Consider the following 24197-nt stretch of genomic DNA (forward strand, 5'->3'; position numbering starts at 1 on the left):
CTCCGATTTCGTCAGCGAACCCCCGCGAAAGTGGACGGCCCGCTGGATCCGGCCAGGTGTCACAGGCTCGACGAGGACACCGAGGCCTCTTCGCGCAGTTTCCAATAAAAAATTTCGCCTCGCGATAGAGATCCGACAGTTCCATCAGCACTATATTACTCTCGACTGTCTTCGGTTACCCCAAGTATACCTTCCTCTTCGTTCTCTTCTTCTCTCTGTCCTTCGCCCCCCCCCTCCGGTCCCTCTCGCGAGGCGATACTCTACGAGAGGTCGTGCTGCAGTCTCCGGAGCATGAGATCCACCGCGATCCTCGCGTCCTCCACGGAATCGTGTTCCGTCACCTGTATCTCTCTTCGCAGCACCGTCCTCGCCAGAGTCTTTAGGCTGCTGCGAAAAGGATAGCCGAGGAAGTGGGGGAACGCGACGCACGTGTCGATCACCGTCGTGTGAAGTATCCTCAGCGCCCTGAGATCGTTCTCCAGGCCGTGGCCGATGAGTATGGTCTCGGCGTGGACGAAGCCGGTCAGGTCCTTCTGCACGTCCCTGAGGGACTTGGACGCCCTCGATAGGTCCTTCGCCGTGATCCCGCTGAACCGCGTATTGTAATCGATCACCTCGGCGTCGGGCTTCACGAGGGTGTCGTACACGACCTTGCCGTCCATGCCCACCACCGTGACCTTGGCCACCTCGAGGCCCCGCCGCGTGAAGCACATCTCGCAGTCCAGCGCGTACACCCCGTAGTTCCCGTCCTTCGGCACGTTCCTGGCGGGCCTGGTGCGCGCGTAGCCGTCGAACGGGCCGTTGTAACCGGGCGCCAGACCCGTCCACACGTGCATCCTGGCGGTGGTGCATCCCCTGGCTGTCTCCCGGCCCCGGCAGCACTCCCAGGTGTCCCCGTGCGAGCCGTCCACGTGGCCGCTGCGGAGCTTGCCCCAATGGTAGACGCAGCGCTCCTCGTGCAGGTACTCGCCGTCCTCCCGGTTCACGTAGAAGCTCTTGAAGCACCTGGCGCACCGTCTCTCTACCACCACCAGCTCGTAAGGGTCCGGGGTGGAGTCTCTCCTTGACTTCTCTTGGTAGCTCGAGGCAGAGGACGAGGAAGAGGACGAGGAAGATGAGTCGGTGGAGGATAACGACGATTCACCGATGTCCGAGCTCTTGTCGCTATCCGAGGCGCTCTCCTGCTCCAGGTCGGAGTTCTCCAGCGAACTCCCGCTGCAGTTACCGCTGTCCGCCTCGCTCTCCACCATCGTCCACGACCCGCTGCCGCTGCCAGGGACGAATTCCCGCGCGTTCGCGTCCAGGTGATGGTAGCCCCTAGGAACGCGGTGACCCACCGGGTGCTGGTGGTGATTGATAATCACCGCGTACCCGGGGAAGTAGCTGCACTCCACGGGGTAGCCGAGATGGGCCAGCTGCTCCCCGGTGAGCGTGTACCTGCGTAGGAGCGAGGCCAGCGCGGCGTCGCTCAGATGGTGCAGCTCCTTCCTCTGGCTGCTCAGGAAGATGCCGCGGGATTTCCTCGAGCCGTTGTTCGCTGCTTTGCCGGTGGCACCGTCGCCTTTGCTCTCCTCGCGGTGCGAATCGTTCTGGGACTGATTTCTCCTGGAGCCGCCGTTCCTCGAGGCCGCGGAAGCTATCCCGTTGGAGTCTGCGCTTCTGGTCCCGCTGTTCGGATAGTGCTGCTGGCGACAGTGATGGTGACGGCGGTGTCTTTGCTGCTGCTGGGCGGCCTGCTCGTCCTCGGGCTCGTGCTCGTCGTCGCGCAGCTCTCGGCGCTGGTCCCGCGGGGCTCTGGTGCGATTCTTTCGCTGTCTGCGACTCAGAATCGCCCGATCCTCCTTCGTGGACGGCGCAGCGGTGGTGGCGGCGGTCGTGGTCGCGCCCGTGGACGCTGCTCCCGGCGCAGATGTCGGCGAGGCGGGCGCAGACGGCGGCGAGGACTTGCTCTTGCCTCCGGCCGCCTTCGTCGATGGTGGCGTCTCACGGTTCACCTTACAGCCGGCGTACCGATCGGTCTCCCCCGGGTCCAGGACCTCCTCTTCCGGCCGCAGGCCGCAATCTTTATGTCACATACAAAAACATATATGCGTCAGTTCATCGTCCGGCAGCGAGACTTACTAATCACGTCCTACGTTATTACTGGTTAGGATTTGGCCACACACCACGCGCATGCATCTCTCTCTCTCTCTCTCTCTCTCTCTCTCTGTCCTATTAGCTGTCCTGGCTTTCCTCGGTGCCTCTGGCAAGCAAGGGTCAAAGCCTACGGAGCGTTCCTTTCTTGGATGGAATGGAACTTAAAACACAGGATCGGACGAACGTCCACGACACCTTGCAATCTCGGCAGCTAACGGTCAACTGTTTTCGATAAACAAGTCCGCTTGGATCATTACGCTTTCAAGTCGTCTGATAAATTTCGTTAAGATAAGTGGCATACGCGTGAGTCAATCCTGCTCCATACTTTGGAGCCTCGCGTTGTCTCCCACTGAAATCTATCAGACGATCTACGAATGCAATGCACGAAGCTCGTTTCATAGAAATGTATCAACCATTAGCTCCCAATGCTCCAACGGTCATGAGCGCCCATTAGTCCCTACGCTTTTCGGCCCGATTCCGTTCAAGAGACGCTCGCCTCCAGGCGGTGAGCCTCCCTCGCGAGATCTGTCTTAGGATTACGTATACGATACGCACGAGGTCCGAGGATCCCATGGTCGCTGTATCAATCCGCGATGCCCGATTGCCGAAGCACGAGCCGGCACTAGCTTCTTCCCTTCGTTTCGACTAAACAGAAGACGACACACATCGCTGTACGAATCTACGAACGGGGGAGGTGGTGTGTCTACGCGATGCACCAAAAACTCTCGGTCGCATCGATCCGAGCCGCTCTTGACCCAGAGACCGCTATGCTTCTGCCTTGAACCGTTGCCCTACACCGCGGTGTGACTAAACTTGGTACGATTCCAGCGAGAAATATGGCCTTTTCTGCTTCCCCCGGGCCCCCGAGCCGAGGGGACAAGACCGTGACGCGATAGATACGCGCGGACAGACGCGAAACGAGAAACCTTATCGGGGTTAATTCGATTTAGAAAAGAAGAAAACGAGAAGAAAAGACCATGAAAGTGAAAGCTTGCCACGGGACGCATGAAACAACGTATATGGATTTTTGTCTGTGCACAAGATTCATAATGTCAACGCATTATTCGCCTCGTGATCGCGCGATGAAAGTCTGTGCATCAACCTCTTGATTTATACGTTTAAACGGAAACGGAAGCACTCCACTCACGCCGACACTGCGTTCGGCGTTGCGAAGGTACGAAGCTAGACGTCGAAAAGTGTACGTGAGAAGAGGAAAGAATTACGCAGAGAGAGAAAAAAAAGAATGCAACGAAAGCAGCGATCTACGTTCGTCGATGGAACATTAATCTGGGAAGTTTCCCATCGCGATGGCGAGAGTGGTCTCCCGTCTCGGCGTAGGCAGCCCTCGAGGAGACGCGTGCCCCGCGTAAATTCCCCGAGATAGGATCTCCTCTTTGTATCGCGTAAGAGTAAGCGATGAATGAGCGCGCGGCGGTTGGCGCTCTCGTTCCAGTCGAGCGATTAAAAAAGCAGCCGGGGCGATAAAAGTGAACCGTTTCAGCGCTTCTTGTTTATCCAGCGATATGCAACTTTCGCCCGGGACGTCGCGGAAGGGGTCGCTGCTTTCTTTTCCCCCGTGCCGTCCGCGGTAGTAAAAAGAACGCGAGCCCCGTTTCGGCAGCGACGAATCCGCGCGGTTACTCTTGCGGACATCGGCGGAAGACGGGCGCAGCTGGCTCCGTGGTCCAGAGCTCTGCGGAGTCACTGTTCGCGGAGCTATCAAGGCCGCCGCGGCACTCTTTACATTCGGTTTCTTTAAACGGAATTAGTCTTCTGTTTACGATGCAATCGACGAAACTTTCACGGGGGGGAAAGTTTGGACAGTGGGATCTTGATAAGCGGAGGAGGGAATACGAATACTTCAAGGAGGATCGTTCGAGTGGAGGCGCCAAGGATATCTCTCTCTCGAGGGACAAGACTTTCTGCTTCGCGCTTGCCCCTTGGAACCTTGCCTCCGGTTTTCTCCTCGATCATCAATTAGGATGAACGATGCTCGACGACTCTAGCCTATGTATTTTCAGGTGCGCCTCGCTGTGCTCCACCGCCTTTCGTACACCTCACGGTTATTATTAAGCCTCTCATAAGACCGCCGCGGCTGCAGGGGCCGAGCGAGACGGGGGAGACACGCCGGTGGAAGCGGAATGAATAGGAAATATCAACGAACCTTGGAGTTCTGCATCAGAATTGCGTCAGGATTGCGTCAGAACCGCGCGCGTGAGATTTCCCGCGAGATTTCCGGGAGGAAAGACGGTATTACCTCTGTTTCGCCATAGACCCATTGGTTCCGCTGCGATTTCCTCGGCGACGGCACGGGGAATAATATCAAGCGATCCGGCCAGCGCCGATAAACGATTGCTACGGTTTCTCGGTCAGGAGCAGAGGGGCGGCAGGGGGAGAGAGAGACGGAGAGGAGGCCGCCGGCTACTTGTCGCGTTGCGTGCGCCACGGGGACGAGGGGCGCGAAGACGCGGCCGGCGGAGTTTCCACGCGCTAAAGGGAAAAGGAAGCAGCGGAGGGAGAAAGAGAACAGCGGCTACGGGAATCGGCTGTGCCACTCGGATAACGGGAACACGGTATCCCCGTTCGCAGGAATGACCGGCTTCGATATGTACCGTTGCGTCATTTAATGAAATCATCCGCCGCAAAGCGCGCGTGTTCCGCCGCAGGTCCTTCGAGGAAATCCTGGTGACCTCCTGGGAAAGTCTGACTAACGCTCGACTGGAGGGAGCGAGGGAATCGCGGTCACTGGGCGAAGTACTCGGCGACGAGTGCGAATTGAAAATCGAGCACCACGGGGGTTTTACGCGCCTCTAGACAGCTAGAGTAAAAAGAAGAATATTCCGCGCGATTGACGATCGTCTTCGGGACAAATGCTGTTACGGGAATTCTAGTAAGGTACGCTTGAAATCCTGCGCTAGGGTTGTAATATAAATATTCGACGCGTAAGGGGAACCCAACAACGTGTAGGGGAGGACCGGGGCTAGTTGGCTAACGAGGTTAGTTGAGTAATTCCCTTTAATTGCTGTACTATGTTGCAAATTATGCTGCGATTCTCGATATTCAAGCGCGCGAATGAACAGCTTGCCATTTAACGTGCCACCGTGACAAAAACTTGCGTGTTCTATCAGTGGAAATAAAAAATCTGAGAAGGTCGGCGGGGAGTACGTATTTTTCTGTCGACTATTTATGAATTTTTGTCCACTAAGTATTGCTTGATGTTTGTTCGTGAATATTTTGGGGAAACGTGATACATTGACTGTAATTTAGGGTATTTTATTTTATCCGGTGCGTGGAGGTTTAGTACGTGCGACCCTTAACACGTTGACTATGTCGGACGAGGTTACTTTACTAAGCATAGGAATTTTTAAAGCATAAAAGTAAATGTTATCGGCGCACCGGTGCGGTCTATTTTTGTAGAAAATTTGTATAAAAAATAGACCGCACCGGTGCGCCGATAACATTTACTGTTATGCTTTAAAAATTCCTATGCTTAGTCAAGTAACCCCGTCCGACGTAGTCAACGTGTTAAGGGTCGCACGTACGAAACCCCCACGCACCGGATAAAATAAAATATCCTAAATTAAAGTCACTGTATCATGTTTCCACAAAATATTCATGAACGAACATCAAGCAATACTTGATATCTATTTTTGTAAAAAAAAATGTATAAAAAATAGACCGAACCGGTGCACCGATAACATTTATTTTTAAGTTTTAAAAATTCTTTACGGTCGAAATTCTAAATCATTTTATTTGAGCATAGGAATACCACTAAAAATTGCGCTTTTTATCCTCGAGATGCAGTCGAGGCAAAGAGTTTAAGCTGCTCAAATCCACTCTCCCCACCACAAATCCCTCTAAACTCACCCCTACCAGTTTTACACCCTATCCTCCCTTCAAACTCTCAAACCTCCCAAATAGACCATAACAAACAAGTAGAAAATGATTACAGTATCTAACACCACGATACTTAATAAAAAAAAAAAATAACAGTGTAAAAGAGTGAGAAAAAAATTATTTTGGTCGTAGGATATATATGTGCGCCTTTCGTATACTACATCCATGGAATTGGCTGCGTATATATACGCCTTTTGCAGGCAAAGAGTTAAAATTGAAAAGTAAATGTCAAGTCAACTAACCCCGCAGCCGGGGTTTGTTGACTTATTCGTCTCACTGCTCTAAATATACCAAAACCTACGACCTAGACTGCATTAAAACAATTTTAAAAACTAAGCCTGTATACCTAATGAAATATGTAAACTTTTGGTGTGCAACGAGTCAGCAAAATACCAACGGTGCTATTTACAAAAATAAGAAATATTAAAAATTAGTCAACTAGCCCCGGTCTGCCCTACTCGACCAACGTACACAAGCAGCCACGTAAGTGATTACGAAGACTTAATTACCCTCTGTTATACCCTTATAATCAAATAGAATCAAATGGTCCGTTCGCAATGGATGGATCTACAGCGAATTAGCTGCAAAGTGACCGCGTGCGCGCATTCCGCGGCACAATAGCTTCGACTGTCTTTCAAATTCGCACTCGTACCTATCCCCGCGACGTAAGGCGCCCACGTATCTTCTTCGGCGAAATTGGCGGATCAGGAAGTTCGGAAATTGGATTTCGCGGGCGGACCGAAGGTGGGGGCGCTAATCTCGTACACCGAATTATCGGCTTATGACGATGCCCGGTTCGCCGAGCCCGCGGCTCGCAGCAATCTGTCGCCCGACGACGTGTGGGCTTGATTTAAGGCCAGAGAATTTCCCACGTCGCTCTATTATTAGACGCGGTTACAACCGAGCGCGCTTCTTACGTCGCGTTTCGAAAAGGTGATAGCGTCAGCCAGTGGCCCCGAATTCTATATACCGTTTCCCACAATTAGACTCCGTTATAATGCGCCGATTAATCGGTATCGGTCACGGCGGTACACCCGCGGCCCAACTTCTGCGTCGCGGCCGCGCAATGATAACGGTTGAGTGATACGAGGCAAGGTCGTCGCAGCGGCGAAGAAGGGGCCCTCTCTCGTTAATGGAACCGGGAAGACGAAGGGGATTTGGAAGCCCGGCGCAAAGTTCAGTAGCCGTTTTCTAATTTTAACGGGCGCAACCCCCGCGGAGGACATTTTCGCGATCGTTTCGGACGGTCTGGCGCGTCGAGGCGCGCTCCGAAGAATATTCAGAAATCGCCTCGCGGGGACCGTTTTTCGCGAGACGCAGCTGCAACCGTATCGCCCGCGATTGCCGATTACTTACCGCTCGTCTACCTGGCAGTGATTCACTGGCTACCGCGTTTCCGTCGGTACCTAGAGCGCGGCCGATGAGTCACGTTAAACCGGCCGAATTATCTATGGACGGTGATACGGTGAACTTTGAGAAGCGACGCTTAAGTATATTGTTTACCGAGCGTCGCCGTTCCAGACGCGACTGAGTGGCGGGTTCGAAAAGTTAATCGCGGCGAAGAAAACTATGTAAATAAATGTCCCGCTAATGAATTTTCATGCGACGCTGCTGCGTTATTCATGGGGCGCTGTGTAAATCTAAACCCCGAACGGAGACGGTGCTTTATTTCTGCGGCAACGATTTTAAGGTTTTATATATGTGTATACCCTTACGCGTGGGGTTGCCAACGTTTTCTTGCTTTACGGCCACGTGTGATGAAAAATATGGTACTTTTCAGAGGAAAGTGGTACAAAGTAAGGCTACGTTAAAGCAACGTAAAGCAACATTCTTTAAATGTGTATTTCTGTGCATTTCGTCGATATTAATTTATTTAGCGTCTTTGACTAATGCGGAGCTGATTTTTTTATGGGATAAACTAGCTCCGTTTCTATCTTCCCGCCAATTCACAATCGTGGAAGAAAAAATCCTCTCTGTTAAAGTTTAAATTGGGAAGTTTAAGTTTTGATGTTGCCGTAGTGTAACAAAAAGATAAGTAAAAATTGTAGAACTTTATCATGTATAGGAAATGTAGTATTTTTGCGTGCTATATGTTTTTCTAACTGTATAAAAGCACAGTACACTGGATAAAAATGTGGCAGAATACTATATATTATAGCACGGTTGGCAACCCTACTTGCGCGAGTGCGGATAATGGGGAGAAGTTGCTTTTGGAAAAGAAGAAGGAATTAAAGAATCCGAGGGACTCCAGTTAAAAGCTCCTGTTCCAAGAACGCAGGCTCCTATTACTCATGCTTCTGGATACGCTGCACGCACGGACACGTGCACGGTGTCTCGTCTCTCCGAGATTCGAGGTTAAACGAGCCGGGAGAAACGAAAGAGGAGAAACTCGTCGGAGAGAAGCCGCCGCGCCGTCGCTATACGAAAATCCTCCATGGTCAACGAGTCACCCACGAGCGTTATGAAGAAAGTCATCAAAGGACACGAGAGGCTGAGGTGTTCAAATACTTTAACCCCTTACGCGCTCCGTTGCGAAATAACCGCGGGTCTAACGTCACCTCTTGTGGACACAGGGACTAGGGCCCAAACAGGGACTTCAATCCCGGATCCCAGCTGCTTTTGGATTCTAAAACTCCCGGGACTTGATATATCACGTTATAACTTATCCCGAGAATTTCGAGAATCTTTAAAAACGCAAATTTGCTTTACGAACAACTGAAAAATATATAAATGGAATCCTAATACAGTCGGGATCGCGGGATTGAATTGCCTAGGCCCAAAGTATGCGGTAGAATCTAAGCGAAAGTGATATTCCTCCCGAAAAAATTCCCTCGCACGATTCTTCGTTCCCGAGGGAAATAGAACTCGAAGATCCGTAAGTGAAAGCTTTGTTTCATATTTCCCATGTATTTTTGTTTTAGAGGAAGCATTTTCAGTGCGCACTGCAGTTAGATATTTTTCCAGATTAACTCCGTGTAAAAGGAGCGTTGTCAAAGTTACCCGCGTGATGAGTAATTTTCTAACGATGGTAATATCACAGATTCGTTGAAACCATATTCGGTAGAAACGGAATTTCAGTTCCGACAACCGTGTCGTTATAAACGTATAGCGCGCCTGCGCCAGCAAGAGATCGGGTTGCCGAGTCTCGTTTCGATCTCGAAGATGAAATAGTGAAAGTAGTCGTTCGGCGCGAGCAATTTTTCCATCATTTTCATACTTTCACTCTGCCCCGTTCTTCTTTGGGTAATTGGGCCATATATATCGTCTAGACGTTACAAAAACCTAAATGAGCAAAAAAAAGGAGAGCGACCCCCCTCTCAAGTTTCGTTTTAAAGTTTCTTTCGCCCGCATTCTAAGTAAAACCGATCGAGATAGAGATCTTGGGGGACAGCCGGTGGCAGTAAAAAAAAAAAAAAACTGCTCGAGAGCCAGTACGACCGTTTTCTAGGAGCCCAAAAATGCCTCGATCGCGGCTTGATTTCACTGCGACGACCTACATTACTTCTGCCTGCAGAAGCAAAACGAAAAATCTAGTAACGAGTAACGCGAGGTGCCCGATAATAAGCCGATTCGTTTCCAGCCGTAAAAGCGTGTTTCCTTTCGGGAGAGTCCAACGGGTTCTCTGCGTGTCTCTATCTTTCTCGGACAGCACTCGACTTACGCCGAACTGGGCGACATATAACTTTTACTTCGGCCACGTTCGTCTTTCCGTGCGTTATACGAGCCCGGCGAGCGAAAGACAAAAAAAAAGAAGAAGAAGGTAGGTAGGTAGGTAGGTATAATGCAGAGACGTAAATAGTCGCAGAAAAGGTGCGAGCGGGGAGGACGAGAGGTCGGGTATTGTTACCGAGACATAATAATGTGGACAGCAATGACACATGCAGGTATAAAAAAAAACCCATCGCGTCACCAGTCGAGAAGTAAAGGACGCTCGACTTTTTCGGGGCGAAAATCACTCTGGCGACGTGCCGTTACCGAGTTTCGATGTAGTTCGTAAGACGAGACAAAGGATTCTCCCTCGAGGGACTCTATCAGAGACGCGCGACCTTTCTGTCCCCAATCTCGCGCAATACCGAGAACCGTTGCGTTCACGTGGCCACCGGACACAGCGGGTGTCAACAAAACAAGCCTGGATTTCGAGCATTAGTGACTCACGCCTCGCCTTCGGACTGAGTCGAATTCACGACTCTTTCGGGTAACCGAAATATTTTATAGACGGGATGTGCTGCCGCGGAGCGCTTTGTGATGCAACATTTTTATCGGAACACGAGAGAGACGCACTTGGCCCGATAACTGAGTGAAAAATTAATCCGCTATCGAGGCGCGATCGGTTAGTGTTCGCGCGTTTTATCTGGAAATACTATTGCACCCCGGCTTAAGGTCCGCGATAAGAGAGAAAAAAAAACAGAGAATAATAACGTCGCTGATAGAGGCCCCCGTAGGGTGCGAGAAGTTTACTTTTTTTTCTACACATACCTTCGGCACAGCTTGCGAGGAACTTGCCGTTGCTGGAGAAATTCATGTCGAGGACACGGGCGGTGTGACCCTTTAACGCGCCCACCATCCACGAGTGCGTGAACTCCTGCTGCGCCTCGCGCCTCTTCTTGTTCTTCGCGCGTTTGTTGCTACCTGCGCCACCTCCTGTTGCTCCTGCACCGGTCGATCCGCTCGTCGAGTCTGTCGTGTCCTCGAACTTCACCTTTTCCGATTCTGTGGCATCTGCAACGAGAAAATAACTCGGTTCAGACGGGTCCACTTTAAACACACACCTGTGCGGAGAAATTTACGAGTTCCTCAACATCGCGATCTTTCGAATCTCTTTTAACACAACGTAGCCTTCGTCTGCCCGTGGATATTAGAAGAGTTAAAAAAAAAAAAACAAAAACAGTCTCCTGGAAATTCCAGCAGAAGCGTGTTCGGTTCACGGGCTGGCCATTCGTGGCGTGTAAACTTTGTGTCCTAAACCCGCCGCGTTGCATCAGTCGGAGCAGCTACCACGTGGCACCGCGACATTCCACTCCACCACCCCCGACATTCCACCGCACCCGACGTCCCGTTTCCCCCGAGAGAACCCCCTCTCGGAACACCGTCGAGAGTATACCGAGGGCACACCTCTTACCGTGTTATGTTTACAGGCAGGCTTCCGCTGCTTTCGCTCGGAGCGACGTCGTTTTTTTTCCCCACGTATCTCGGGGACACGGCAGTCAATGGACACGCGCGCTGCCTGGCTATTATCGCGGAGACGCCGTGGCAAAACAAAAAAGGCCGAGGCGAGGATGAGGCGCGTGCAGGATATGCCCGCGCGAAACGCTTTCTGTCACAGCACTGACCGGGCGTGGAAAATTTCAGGTGATCCCGATGCTACGACGGTCCCACGTGCACTAAAGCCACCGACCGTCTCGTTCGCCCTTTTACGTTCCTTGACCTGCGCAACGGGCATACTAATCTGTTTTTAGGGTGAACGTGCCCGTGACACCGTCGAAAGGTAACATTTTCACGCGCGGACCGTCCCCACTCTTTTATCCGCTGCACCCCTTCCTCGTTAAGGCGGGCTGCGACCGGTTTCCCGAATATCGCTGGAAAACGCGGGGCGCGGCCGAATAACGCTCCAGGGGGACCGACCCTCGGCGTAATTACCTGGCGACGAGCGGGTAGTAGACGCGGGAGTAACGAAGCAGAACTTGCAACTATGCTCCAGGTCGCTTTGTTTCATTAGCTCGTTGAGAAGCAATTGATTCGAGCACGCGTGTAATTGACAATTATGATGGAGTAGAGACTAAGTACCGGCTCTCTTGGTGCAATGATTCTCGTTTGCCGAGGTCTTGAACAAACCCGAGCAGCATCGAGCATCTCACTCGCCCGAATCATTTCTCTCGCGCGGAAACGTGCGACTGCACCCGCTTGATAATCGTCACGGCCAATCTGCATACCGTCCGAATACAATCGCGGTTGGAATCTGTGGATGCGAGGAGGTAAATGGGGCCTCGGCCGTGACGTCAGAGGTCGCAGGTAAAAAGGCAACGGCATTTACTTGGGTAAATACCGAATGTCGTGCGAGCATAAGTGTTTGTTTTCGTTTACAGTCCTCGTGTAAAACTCCTCGCAGGCCCGCGCGTGACTAGGGGGGGAAAAAAAACTACCAGACAAACACGCTGCAGGGGGAACGTCGCGCGGTGTCGGATTTACAGGTGCAGAATACTCGGCGGATGATCGAAATCCGTGAGCTCACAATGTGCCTTTTTTTGCCAGTTGTGTAACCGCGGCCGTGACTTTGCGTCCTGAAGAAAATGCCAACTTGTCGAGGATATAATATTGAGCGCTATAATAGCCGCGTGAAAGCCAACAGTTCAATGTAAAAAAAGTTGGCATAAGTACCCTAAGGTTCGCTCCGAGCGTCGAGCATTTTTCGTTAAGGGGGAACACACACCACTGTGACGAACGGAGAAGTAAGCCATTTTTAAGAATTTTTGGCAGGAATAATTTACAGTTTTCAAAGAAATTTGTTATTAGCTACCTTTAGTACAATTTCGTGTTAAGAAACTTCTCTTCTAAAGCGAACGATCTTTACAAAAATAATTTGTCTCAGAAATCGGTACGTGCAACGTGAAACTACGCTCATATATTTTATATTAAAACAATGAAATTTGATTTCGAACCTGCTGTTCCATAGTTACAGATTCGACCAGCGCGCGTGGGGGATCTAGAAGATTAATTAATATATTATTATTATTACCATAAAATGATTACCGTAATATTAAAAATTACGCATGTTTTTCTATTTATTTTTTTTACAGTGTCTTAAGACATTGTACTAAAGGTAGGTAGTAAAAAATTTCTATGAAAACTGTAAATTATTCCTGAAGAAAATTCTTAAAAACAGCTTACTTTTCACACAGTGGTGTTTCCCGTTAATAAGGCCACGCGTGACGCAACGGAGGGTGCATCTGAAAATTGTTCGCTGAGTAATCTTCCAGCGCCCTGCAGTGACTAATTCGTTCCAAAAATGCGCGAGGTACTTTCTCTCCTTCGGAAAAACCCGTCCGGCTCGACTTTCTAGCGCACAGGGTATACGGCGGCTTCCGTCGACCGATTGAGTGTCCTTTCCACGGGACAAAGACAATTGACCTGCACCGGGGCACGTCGTCATCAACTGCCTGAGCCCCGAATCCTAACGTACACGTCATCAGGTACGGTATGACGAGTTCCTTTCATTTCGGCCACCGTAATCCCGACCGCCGCCGGCCGCTTTCGTCGCACAATGGCGCGGGATATACGAGGCGATAGAGGGGACCATAAAATCCACGGCTCGGACTCCGCCATATACCCATGGATTACCTGTTTCAAATCAATGGGGGCCTTTAAACCGAGTAGGTCCCTCTCGGAAGGGACTATTTCAGAGGCACGGTTAATAATCGCCAACTCCTCCACTGTCCAACCCCCTCGCGCTAATGGCCCGCCCCGCTCGTCCCATGCGGAATCTCGCCCGGCATTAGCGACGATATTATCGCACGCACACGACGAGTAAGTTAATTTCACGACCGTGAAAAAAAAAAACAGTGCCAGCCTCGACCTACTTCTATGCAAACGATAAAGTAAGGTAAATAGTCGCGCCAGCGCGCAGTAAAACGACTGAATTCATCCTGCCGTTCCGTTTACGTGCACGCGTAAGGTAAATGTCCCAATTTCTGCTCGCGTCCCCATTTCTGCTCATTTCGCGTTTTTCTTATTATTATAAGGCGTCACGCTTCTACTACAGTCGCGACAAAATAATTCTAATTTACTCGAACATTTACGCGAGTGTTGCGCGAGCTAATCGAAGCGCAGCACAAGCAACGACAAACTTTTAAAACGAGAGAGACTCTTGGATTCTTCGATCTTATTCTAGCTGGTTGTGCTAAGGAACAGCGTCGCTATTGGTATTCGATAATTGGGGAGAAAATAGTTTTTGCAGTAAAAGTTCCTTCTTTAATAACAAAAACAGATACCGCATTGTGCTCTGGATTTAGATTTTTTTTACTATTTTTCGTGAGCAAAAATACGGACATTTATCGTATTTAATTACAAATTACTAACAGTTAAACATCGCGAGATATATTTCTTAAACAGTCTTTGAATCGGTTGATTTATTATTTAAGAATTAATCGATTACTCTGCGAATTTGGATCGCGAAGAAATTTTTTACACCTTCCTTATGAGCAACCTCTTAAATCAGCAGAAATTGGGACATTCACCTTGTTTGGTTCGGCTATGATGCGTTTTACGGCAATATCCTCGCGCACTCTAAGAGGCGATCGTGTAATCGACCATTGCTGCGTAGTACGCGCCAGTTGATTAAGTCTATTTACGTCCCGATAAAAACAATACCACTCATCCCCTTTTGCTGTCCGATGCGTTTTCCCTCTATCGCCGTTAAATCAGGGACGACGCCTCGGCATAAATGCATCCCCGCGCGATCGAGGGACATGGGGAACGAGGGAGCCCCCCCCGGGACGATAAAAGGAGTCGTTCACTCGAGTGACGCAATTCATCAGCGAAGAGATCAAATAATTTACGAATCGATCACGTTCAGCCAACGACATTTAAATACGCGGCGTTGCATGCTTATGCAAACGGTCGGGCTTAAATTAATGGTCGCGATTAATCAAACATATAACACGATCGTCGGAACTGACCGGCGGACACGATCCCTTCGAATTGTAGCCCGAGTGTTTCGAGTACAAGGCATGACTGGTGCGATTAAAACAGGAATACGTGTGTGCTCGCGTGTGCGCCGCTGTGCAATAAAAATTCTCGTTGCACGAACGTTCTCTTATCATTCCAGCTATGTCGGCGGGCAGATTAAAATTAAAGCATCGATCGTATCGATTAACGAGGAACACGAGCAACGCAGCCAGTTCCTCGTTTCCTTCATTTCGATGGAAGTAATAATAATAAAAATAAAAGAAGAGAAAAAAACAATTGCCCGACTACCTAAGCCGTCTCCAAACTCGCGATAAGTTATCTGTGGCTCTTTAAAAGCGATTACACGAGCGCGGTAACGCGACTATTCGAGAAGGCCCCTTCGTTCTTTTTTTTTTAAGGAAAGGAGGGGTCTCCCCTGTTGTTACGCGCGGAAGGAATTATCAGTTCAAGGGTCACGGACTCTGTACTTTCTCAACTGTATCAGATTATGTAAGGGTTAACGTTTCCACTAGCTCCAACACCATACTCTTCCCGCTGGACTCGTGCCCCCCTCTAAGGACAACGGTTGCGTCATAAACGGTCGCCCGGTGAACGAATTCAAGCTCCTCGCGATAATTAGCGCGCGAGAGAAATGCGTGCATCGTTCGGTGGCTCGAAATGTTTGAAGGCGAAGCACACGAGCCTTACGCAACAGTGACACGGCTCCTGTGCTCCGTGGCGTAACAACGCGCAGATAAAATACAGGGAGACGTAATCTACTAGGCGCCTTCGTCACCCTTCCTCCCCGCCCCGTGATTCCAGCTTCGCCCAGGCGCTTCTTACCAGCGAGCAGCGGCTAAAGATCGCCGAGCACGGCGGATCACCCGGTATATATGATCGCAAGTATATGCCCCCTTTTCTTTTTGCACAACGGAGAAAGCAAAAGCGACCGACAAATAGAAATAGTTGTCCGCGGTCAGTGCACCACTCGCGGTGCGTGTCGCGTGTTTTCAGGGACGTGTTTCGCCGCACTGGCCCGGAAAATGTAGCGCACTGCGACAAATTTCTATTCCGCCGCTGGAGACGGGACAGAAGTCCACGCGACGGTCGCGGGAACGTCGAGGATCATCGGGATGGCGTGTACCGTCGCAAGATTATTTAAAACATTCCCCAAGCCCGAGCGATAACCAGCGGAGTATTAAAAAACGCCTGGAGACCCTAAAAATATTCATAATTCTCCCATACATTAGAAAACATAACTTTCATATTCCTTGGCTAGGAATTGTAATTAAGTCTGTACGAATTCAAATTATTTTCAAGCCGTCCGAAGAACGGCCGCTTCACGGACACGCTCGAGGAGATAAGAGTACGTCCGCGGTAAAGGGATAAGAGCTATATCGAATTCTTAACGCTGTCCAATTCCGAATTCGATAATGCCCGGTCGGTGCGTTAGCGATCCCCGCTGATGGGAGTCAGGATGGATGCGCGCGAGCTTGTACTTCCTCTTGTCACCAGCAGAAAGGACCTCGAATAATTTCCTATGGTTATCTGCCTGTACTAAATTGCCCATTCTTCGCGCGTATTTGCCCGTCGTACGGCCCTGAGCGTTTCTCCTCGTAAGTACACGTGTACGCACGAGAGACGCGCGTATAAATACACACGCGTCGTGTTGGTTTATATTTATACGCGCAAGGGTGCCCCTTCGCGCGGGCTCCCTCTCTCAGCGACGCAATTCTAGACCGAAAGCGCACCGCCAGGAAAATGCCGGCACATTTGTTTCCTCCGTACGAATAAATTCATTGTCATGGCGACGCAAGGACTTAGCAACGACGAGCGGACGGGCCACGACTGCGTTTTCAACCGCGATCGACACGCTTCACGTACGCGCGCAATGGCGAAACCTTTTTTCTTTTTCAAACGCGCTCCTCGGCGGGTTCAAGATCGCGCTTTCGACGATACTCGAGGGCCGTTGCCCAATTTACCATTATTCTACACTGGGCTTCGATGTAATTTGGCTGTGTCAAGTTTAAGGAGAAAATCTATATTCGCGATGGACTGATTTGTGGCTTCAGTTGTTAATAAACGGCCTCTCTTCAAAAGAAACTAGCTAGCTTTCCTTCAGTGGCATTAAATAAGTGTCACTTAATTGTAGCAAAATGAAATTTAGGCACTGCACTAATTGATACTAATTATCATATTTTGAAAGTATTGGTATTCATTCTGCTCGTGAAGTGGGATGAAACGCGCTCCAGCGTAAAATATTGCGTGCTGACGCTGCTGCGCTTCCCCCTCCCCTTTTGTCTTCTTTGCTACCACCCCATACCACGTTTCACTCCAGCCGCCTATTCTTTTCCCTGCACCCGAAAAGCGCCCTACTATGCCGCCACCGACGCGCTGCTTTAATTGCGACTGAATGCGAGTATTAAAGAGACATCGATATCGTAGCAGCGAATTCAGATATGCCTTTGGCCTCCACGTTTTCTCAGTTTACGCTAACACCTCGATTAACGTTGATAAAATGCACGTTATTGGTAAAATCAGCTGAAAAGTGTATAGAGTAGACGAGCAACGTAATCGCCACGAAAGACTGTACAAAAATCTTTTTTTTCCCGCGAGCAGAACGAACTACTTCGTTTGCATACGATATTCCATGAACGACACAGTTCGTTCACACGGAACACGCTCGCACGGGTAGCGAGTCGTCGGTAACGCACGCTCGCCGGAACTGCATTCCTCGCGAAAACGTAATTTCCCGCCAATTCTTTAAGCATTAGCACGAGGTCCAATTGCTCTGCATTTAAAACCCTAAACATTCGCGAAGCGCACGTACCGTGGTCTCATTCAATTACCTTAAATCGACTGTGATTAATAAATAAATACACTAATATTTACGCCACACAACTTCTCTATCTGAAGCGTGAGAAAGCAGCATCGCGTCGAAGCACGCGATACCGGCTACTATTCGCGAATGATTGACATACTATTTGCTCGCCGAGCGTAATTGTCACGAAAGCTGTTGTAAATGGGAAAGAGATGATCGTTTAATCAGTTGAAGTTCACGCTGGATAGATAAAAGGCGAAAGGAATTTTTTCGCGTCGCCAGCAATTAGATATCCCGCCTCGGGGGTCGGCGTGGCTAGTGTTTCGAGCAATACCACGCGCCTAACGCGTCGCCGCGTCCCTAATCATCGCGGTTCGTAAGTGAAAAGCGCGAGAGCGGCGTAAGAAAAACGAGGATCGCGTTTCGGCGGCGTGCTAGAGGCTCGCGGTAGGACGCAAGCCCGTTCCCGTTCCAAGATCCCGTTCGGACCTGTGTCTGTGCGGTGAGGTTTATTCGTGGCAGTGCTTACTTTTCGTCGAATCCGTTGATTTGCCGGAACGTGTCAACCGGCGAACGATGCAACCTATCACGAGGACCACCCCGCCAAGGAGCAGCGCGCTCACGAGTTCGAGGATGGACACGCCGCTCAGGCCCGGCGTGATTTTTGCCTCTGTACCCTCCATTCTTCCGTGCAGCTTACGATTTCGTGACAATCACACACACTTCTCGTTCTTTTGCCTCACCGACCGCACTTTCGTCGCTTACGGTCGACTCGCTTACGGGCTCGTGAAAGGTCGCGGAAAAATCGCGGACACGAGACGCGACTGAGAGCACACACGACCGCGTGTTCCGAAAAACACGAGATAACGCGTAACGATCGCGGTCAGTGCGTCAACTCCGCGGCGGACCAGAACTACACGGCTTGTAGACGGGACGCTTGATCGCCGACAAATCTCTAGCCACGAACCAGATGAATCGCAGAAACGAAACTCCACAGGATACTCGGAACAGTCTCCGAGCGTTGTCGCCCACAAGGCTGATCGCTGCATTTGATTCCTGCCTGCTCGTTCTTTTAACCCTGCTGTTCAGTATGGTTAACAATGTTCTTCTTTAATCACCTTCGCCGAACTGTTCGACAAGTTTTGGGGACTGAGCAGGTAAACACACCTCGTGGCTTTCGTGCGGCATTCGTCCTGTGGCGGGAATTTTGAACCGCGATCGTTGAAATTTCGGCGCGGTAGGTGTCCCAAGCACGACCGTGTCTGCTACGCGGTTGAAAGAACAATGTTCGCATTCCTCGGTCCCCTGATCGTTTTTCTCTTGGCACCCGTCGCGAGATTTGCCTGCCCCGATGATAAAGTTACTGTGCTTCGTGTTGTTTCTGGGTCACCGTCGCACGATCGTCACCGGAGTTCGTATTTCGTGCACGACACACTTCGTCGCTCGCAATTCGTTCTGTCCGAGCTCCCTCTGTATGTACGAACGCGTGCACAAGCCAGCGTGGAATCGGTCCTTCCGCGCTGTCTGCGGATTTATGTCATCGGGCTTGAACGGGAGGCACAACGCATCCCTTGTTGCCCGTCGATCGAGGCGGCCTAGAGCCGGCTACTCTGTCTCGTTTTCGCGGAAAGAAACGATAGAGTGTCGAGCTCCGTGGCTAGCGGCCCTCCGTCTTGTTGCGCGGACCGTTGTTCGCGTGAACGTGAATCTGATGCGAGGTGTCGTCGATCGGATCTGTCGGAATACTCACTGGGCGGTATAGTCAAAGAAAGTAGCGTGGCGATTTACTCGAGGCAATCGACGTTACCGCGCAACTTACGTAAGCCGTTCGGCTGATCGCGTGCTCTGGCGGTACACTCGCAAATCAGATGGAATATCATCGCGAACGAGACACGTTCGGAGGCTCGACTAGTGAGAACGTAACGCTCGTAAGAGCTCGAAACGCGTGTTTGCCGGAACGTGCCATTAGTGCCGGTATATACGCGCTCGTACCCTTGCTGCCTCGCGTTTAACGCGCTCCGTCCATGATCCCCCACTATCGTTCAACCCCCCCGAGCAACTACATGCTCTCCCACCGCGATGTACTTGCGCGGTACAACCGAGCGTCGTCGCGCTCGTCGCCGCGCGAGTTTTCTGTCCTGCGCTACGAGCTACGAGGATCCATGCTACTGGACGCTTCTTAAATTTCACTCTTTTCTCCTCCACGCGCTCTACAATGTACATTATTAAAGGAATAAGGATATGAGAGTTTTCAGATGTCTAGAACTATGAATGCTTAGTCATTTTATGCGCTGTAAGTATATTCGATCGCATCGATGAATGATGGCTTCGTAATAGTCACGAGTGAACGTGTCACCACCTAATCGATCTAACGTTGAATGGTCGATACGATCTGCCGTACCTACCGCGTACGAAAAAGCGCCGTTAATTAACTGTAGATTTAAAAGTATCACTTTCGAAATCTTAAGAATTGGTTTTCTAAATCGCAGGAGTTTCTAAAATAGTATTAATAAATTGATTTGGGAATTAGCTAAACGTTTTACGTAACAAAATTGCATTCCTCGAGAAGTGGAGGATGACGGGATTCCGGAAATCCTATTATACTTCGATTCATTCATAAGAGAGGCTATGTAATTTTCTTGGAACGTGACAAAGGTGTTCCCAGAAGCGTGGCAAGTGGTGACTAGCTCATTTTGCGTGACGCGTGGATGGAAGCACGCCTGGCGGTTTGAGGAAAGTATACCGCGTCATAGAGAACGACAAAGTATCAAGATCCTCTCGGATGGGGCACCGTTGCGCCGCTGCTATTACCGACGAAGACAAGATAGCCCCGTATTACCGACCAAGCCGATCCGTCATCTTTGACTCTCTTGGGAACCGACTATTTTCTCATGTATAGGAAATAGGTCTTCCGTGATCGGAACGCACGCACGTTATCGACATGCAGTCGGTCACGAAGTTACATGATCTACTGTGACCTAACGACGAGCCGTACGAACGTGCTCGTAACGGCAAGATGTGTTAAATTCAACCCGTTACTCGCCCCGTTACTTTTCCTCATTTCAAACGTCTTCGTCCTCGATTCGAGGCTCTCTCACGTGCGAGCCTCGCTACCGTGCCTCGATACTCCATATGTAAACAGAAGGCTCGGAAACGTGAACAGACCATTTAATTCTCATCGATTCAATCGAACCTCCGTGAAACTAATTAGAGTACTACGCGCGCTATTAGGACAGCCTCTCGAAATATAAATGTCCTTTCGGTGGAGACATCGAAATCACGCGAATGTCACCTCTGCTCTTTCGCCTGGTGGGGGGGGGGGGGGAACGGCAGGATTCATAAATTCTGTCGATTTCTGCTCGTTAATGTTGAGATTAAACAGTGTTAAACGCTGTTTCATGGCACAGACGGCGGGCACAACCTCTATCTATATAATTGTCATCGTTGTTTACGATACACTTAATAAATACTTGACAGCAACGACAAGCTAATGCGCCTTAATAACACTTTACGACCGAAGTTTTCGTTCCATCTGGAACTTGCGATACCGAACCGCTGCGCAATAAGCGACCAGCGTTTTGTTGCTCCCTCGATAATTAAACAATGAGACTCGGATCCACGCGCGAGACGCCGCAAAATGCGTCGTACATATTTATAAATCCGTGAACCGTCTCGTTCTAGCGAGCGCGTTTTCGCGCGGACGCTTTATCTGCGACTTGTTCCCTCGGCTTCGGTCCGCGCGTCAATTTCCACGAGAGATATTCGTGTGTCCCTTCCGCGGGCGTCTCGTTGCCGACTCGGACTCCAGGCAGCCGAATTGTCGCTCGGAGCCGTACCGTGGCCCGCTCTAAAATACCCGCGGAAGCTAACACAAAGAATAGGAGGAGATTAGGCCGCGGAACGTTGTGGCGCAACGGTCCTCCGATCCTAAGTGCTTTGTACGGTACGGCGTATCGAAGAGAAAGAAGCACGACACGCGGAGCGATAAGGTGGAAACGTTTCCCTGTCGGGACGTAAGTGTCCACTGATGACGCTACGAAATTTCCGCTCTGCTTCCGTCGTTGGTGACGCGACTGGTACGCGTTAGAAATCCCCTAATCAAATCTAGACTTAACACAGAGACGTTTAGAGGCGCCTAACGGCACTCGACCCTTCGGTAAGCCTACTGCTCGTGCTATTCAGATGCAGCTGATCGAATACAAATTGAACAGCGAGGTGTAACGTCTGGCCTTACGAAATGGCTCTTATCTAAATCATTAATGATGAGTCACATCTGCGTATCAGGGTGTTCTCGCGTGAGACGAGCATATAATATAACAGGTGCAGCTTCGAACTAGAAAAAGAGATGCTATAAGTCGTTAACTGCCTCGGAGCGAACGTTTATGCTTCTGTTTTCACGCGGACAACAAGATACTTATTTAACAGCGCAAGCTTATCAGCGGGAATTCGGAAATTTCGGCTGCGTCGCGCGTCGACGAATTAAACGCGATGTGTACGTTAGAATACGCTTTCTTATTAGCGCGAGATAACGTCAGAGGCCAAACACGCGTTCGGCGCGTAACATATTATTATCCACGATGGAGCTTGACCCTGAGGCGAGATAAGTTTGGTGTACATGGATTTTCGCTATAGATGCAACGAGCCAATAACAGTGTCTCTCTATGTTTCTATTTAAGGCCGCCACTCGATTTCTGCATTGGAAAATTAACAACGACCTCGAGGCAGGCGGAGGCTAATTAAAATTTAAAAAACGAGGGAACAGACTTTGAACCTATGGTATCCCTAACGAGTTGGTGGAATTTTCTTAGTTTCTAATTTCAAAGGAAACGTCCGCTAGCATAATTCTGAACAAGGAACTCCGCGTTCCATCGCTACGTAACGCAAACATAGCCGATTAATTATTCATAATGGTCTCCCGATCACTCGCCGCTGCGAGCCGATTATGCATTTCATTAAGTCCCCGTCGTATTTGGTAAACAGTACTCGAAATGGCTCGTAATAACATCGCTCCGGTGAATGCTAGCACGAATCAAACCCTCGAGCGTGTAAGACCGAGGATTCAGATTCAGCTACAGGTTGTTGAACGGTGAATTGATAAAAACTTGCGTCCTCCTCGTTGTACACAATAACAAGTTGTACTATTTCATTGGAATCGGACACTAACTATCCAAAAAACAATGCTAGGCATCGATTCGAAGCCCAAGGTCGCAACCGTCGGTCACATGTTTACACGAATTCTTTTTTTTTGTTTTCTTTATCTCCGATGGATAACGCGAACAAAGAGACACGCTGTACGCTCACCGATGCGGAGTACCTGAGCTTCGAAATTGGCACAGCGCCACGAAAGAAGTGCGCAATTCCGCGGGCGGGATTGCTACGCGTATACATTACTGGGAAGAATAATTTTGGGCGGCTGCGACGCAGGGGTGATGCTCCGCGCGAGGTCTCAAGGGAATTGGAAATCGGGCGGACAAAGAGCGGAGCGAGAGAAACACGCTGGATCGCTTTATCGGCGGGTCGTCGCCGCGTACGTCCGTCGAAGCCACTCGAAGCGGCGAAACCGCCTTCGAAGACGGAGATTTGCCAGCAGCTTTGCGTCCGAGATTCACTGTAACTCCAACGCAGGGTCTATGGAGACTATTTTCGGTGGCACATCGGTTCCTTATTTAACTCCGACATCCGGTCCGCCGTTCCTTCGCATCATACTAGCGACAGGAGGGATTCATGGGCCAACCGTTTACCGTCTGCCTCTCCGCTTATCGCTGCAGCAGTCGGAGGCGGCCGATGTTTCACCGCTTCCATCCGATGTTACGTCAGTTTCAGTGGGATGGTATCTTACGACGCGCTCGGTCGCCTACGAAAAGCTCGCGACACCGTCGCTTGACAGAAACTATACTTTGCAAGACGGGCCACCGAGGCGCTGTTCGCCCCACGTGTTTAACGACCATCAAAACAAAAACATTCACTCACCGCGCTCGCCCAGCGGACGCTGCTGCTGCTCGGTTCTCTGCTGAGCCTCCTCCAGCAGCAACTTAACGGTCATTGTTTCAAGGGCGGCTCGAGGCTCCCGGTTCACCTGCCTCTCCGTTTGATATTCGAGGTTCCTCGGCGGGCGGGGGCCGGGTCTCGTGGCGATGCATCGATGCCCACCGGTCCCTTGTCAAAACACACTTGGCCCCTTGTTACGCGTGGTTCCGCGCGGCGACTGTGCGAGCTGCGGCGCGTGGTGCACGGCGCGCGCGCGTCAAGAAAACGCGACTAATAGGAAAACGGCGGCGGTAACACGAGCGTGGAAAATGGAGAAAAGAGAAGGGCGTGTGTACGTGAAGCGCGTTCGTCTATCGCGGCCAAGCCGTGGCATCGTGTACACTGAGTCACGAGCAACGTGTTCCCGCCGGTTTATGAAGAGCCACGGGTTCAGCTGATGTGCGCATGTGTCGGTGAATGCACCCGCCGTCGCGGCCAACGCGCGCCTATATTGACACGTGTTGCACGACGATAACAGGGGCCGATAACACTGCACCAGAGACAGAAGTAACGACGCAGAAACTGGCTGTGTCGGACGGCTGGCTGGCCGCGGCCTCGTCTCATCCCACCGTTCCAAACACCTCCCCCGCGTTTCCACGGTCACTGTCTCTGTTTCTCTCTTTCCCTCGCTCTGGGCCACTTCCTTTCTTCCTCT

General features: G+C 50.5%; 1 protein-coding gene across 3 annotated transcripts; it reads right to left on the reverse strand.

The window, feature by feature from the left end:
• Positions 1–96: 96 nt before the first annotated feature.
• Positions 97–24148, reverse strand: Prage (RNA exonuclease prage). 3 transcript variants are annotated; one of them, XM_076814985.1, is made up of 3 exons: positions 23486–24148; positions 10510–10752; positions 97–2062 (listed from the first exon to the last, which is right to left on the reverse strand). In XM_076814985.1, the coding sequence occupies exons 1-3, from the start codon at positions 23556–23558 to the stop codon at positions 261–263; spliced, it is 2118 nt and encodes a 705-aa protein (XP_076671100.1). In that variant the 5' UTR covers positions 23559–24148; the 3' UTR covers positions 97–260. The 3 variants fall into 3 exon arrangements, with proteins under 3 accessions (XP_076671100.1, XP_076671099.1, XP_076671101.1); XM_076814984.1 differs by lacking the exon at positions 23486–24148 and adding an exon at positions 18045–19567; XM_076814986.1 differs by lacking the exons at positions 10510–10752; positions 23486–24148 and adding an exon at positions 2166–2592.
• Positions 24149–24197: the final 49 nt, after the last annotated feature.

Source organism: Andrena cerasifolii, chromosome 6 (genome assembly GCF_050908995.1).
Source record: "Andrena cerasifolii isolate SP2316 chromosome 6, iyAndCera1_principal, whole genome shotgun sequence".
NCBI lineage: Eukaryota > Metazoa > Arthropoda > Insecta > Hymenoptera > Andrenidae > Andrena > Andrena cerasifolii.

Coding starts and splice junctions, on each gene's coding strand:
- Prage (XM_076814984.1), bottom strand. CDS start 18,198: ATGGAGGGTACAGAGGCAAAAATCACGCCGGGCCTGAGCGGCGTGTCC. Junction 10,753..18,044: donor ATCAACGGATTCGACGAAAA/GTAAGCACTGCC, acceptor TTCTCGTTGCAG/ATGCCACAGAATCGGAAAAG. Junction 2,063..10,509: donor CCTCGCAAGCTGTGCCGAAG/GTATGTGTAGAA, acceptor TGTGACATAAAG/ATTGCGGCCTGCGGCCGGAA.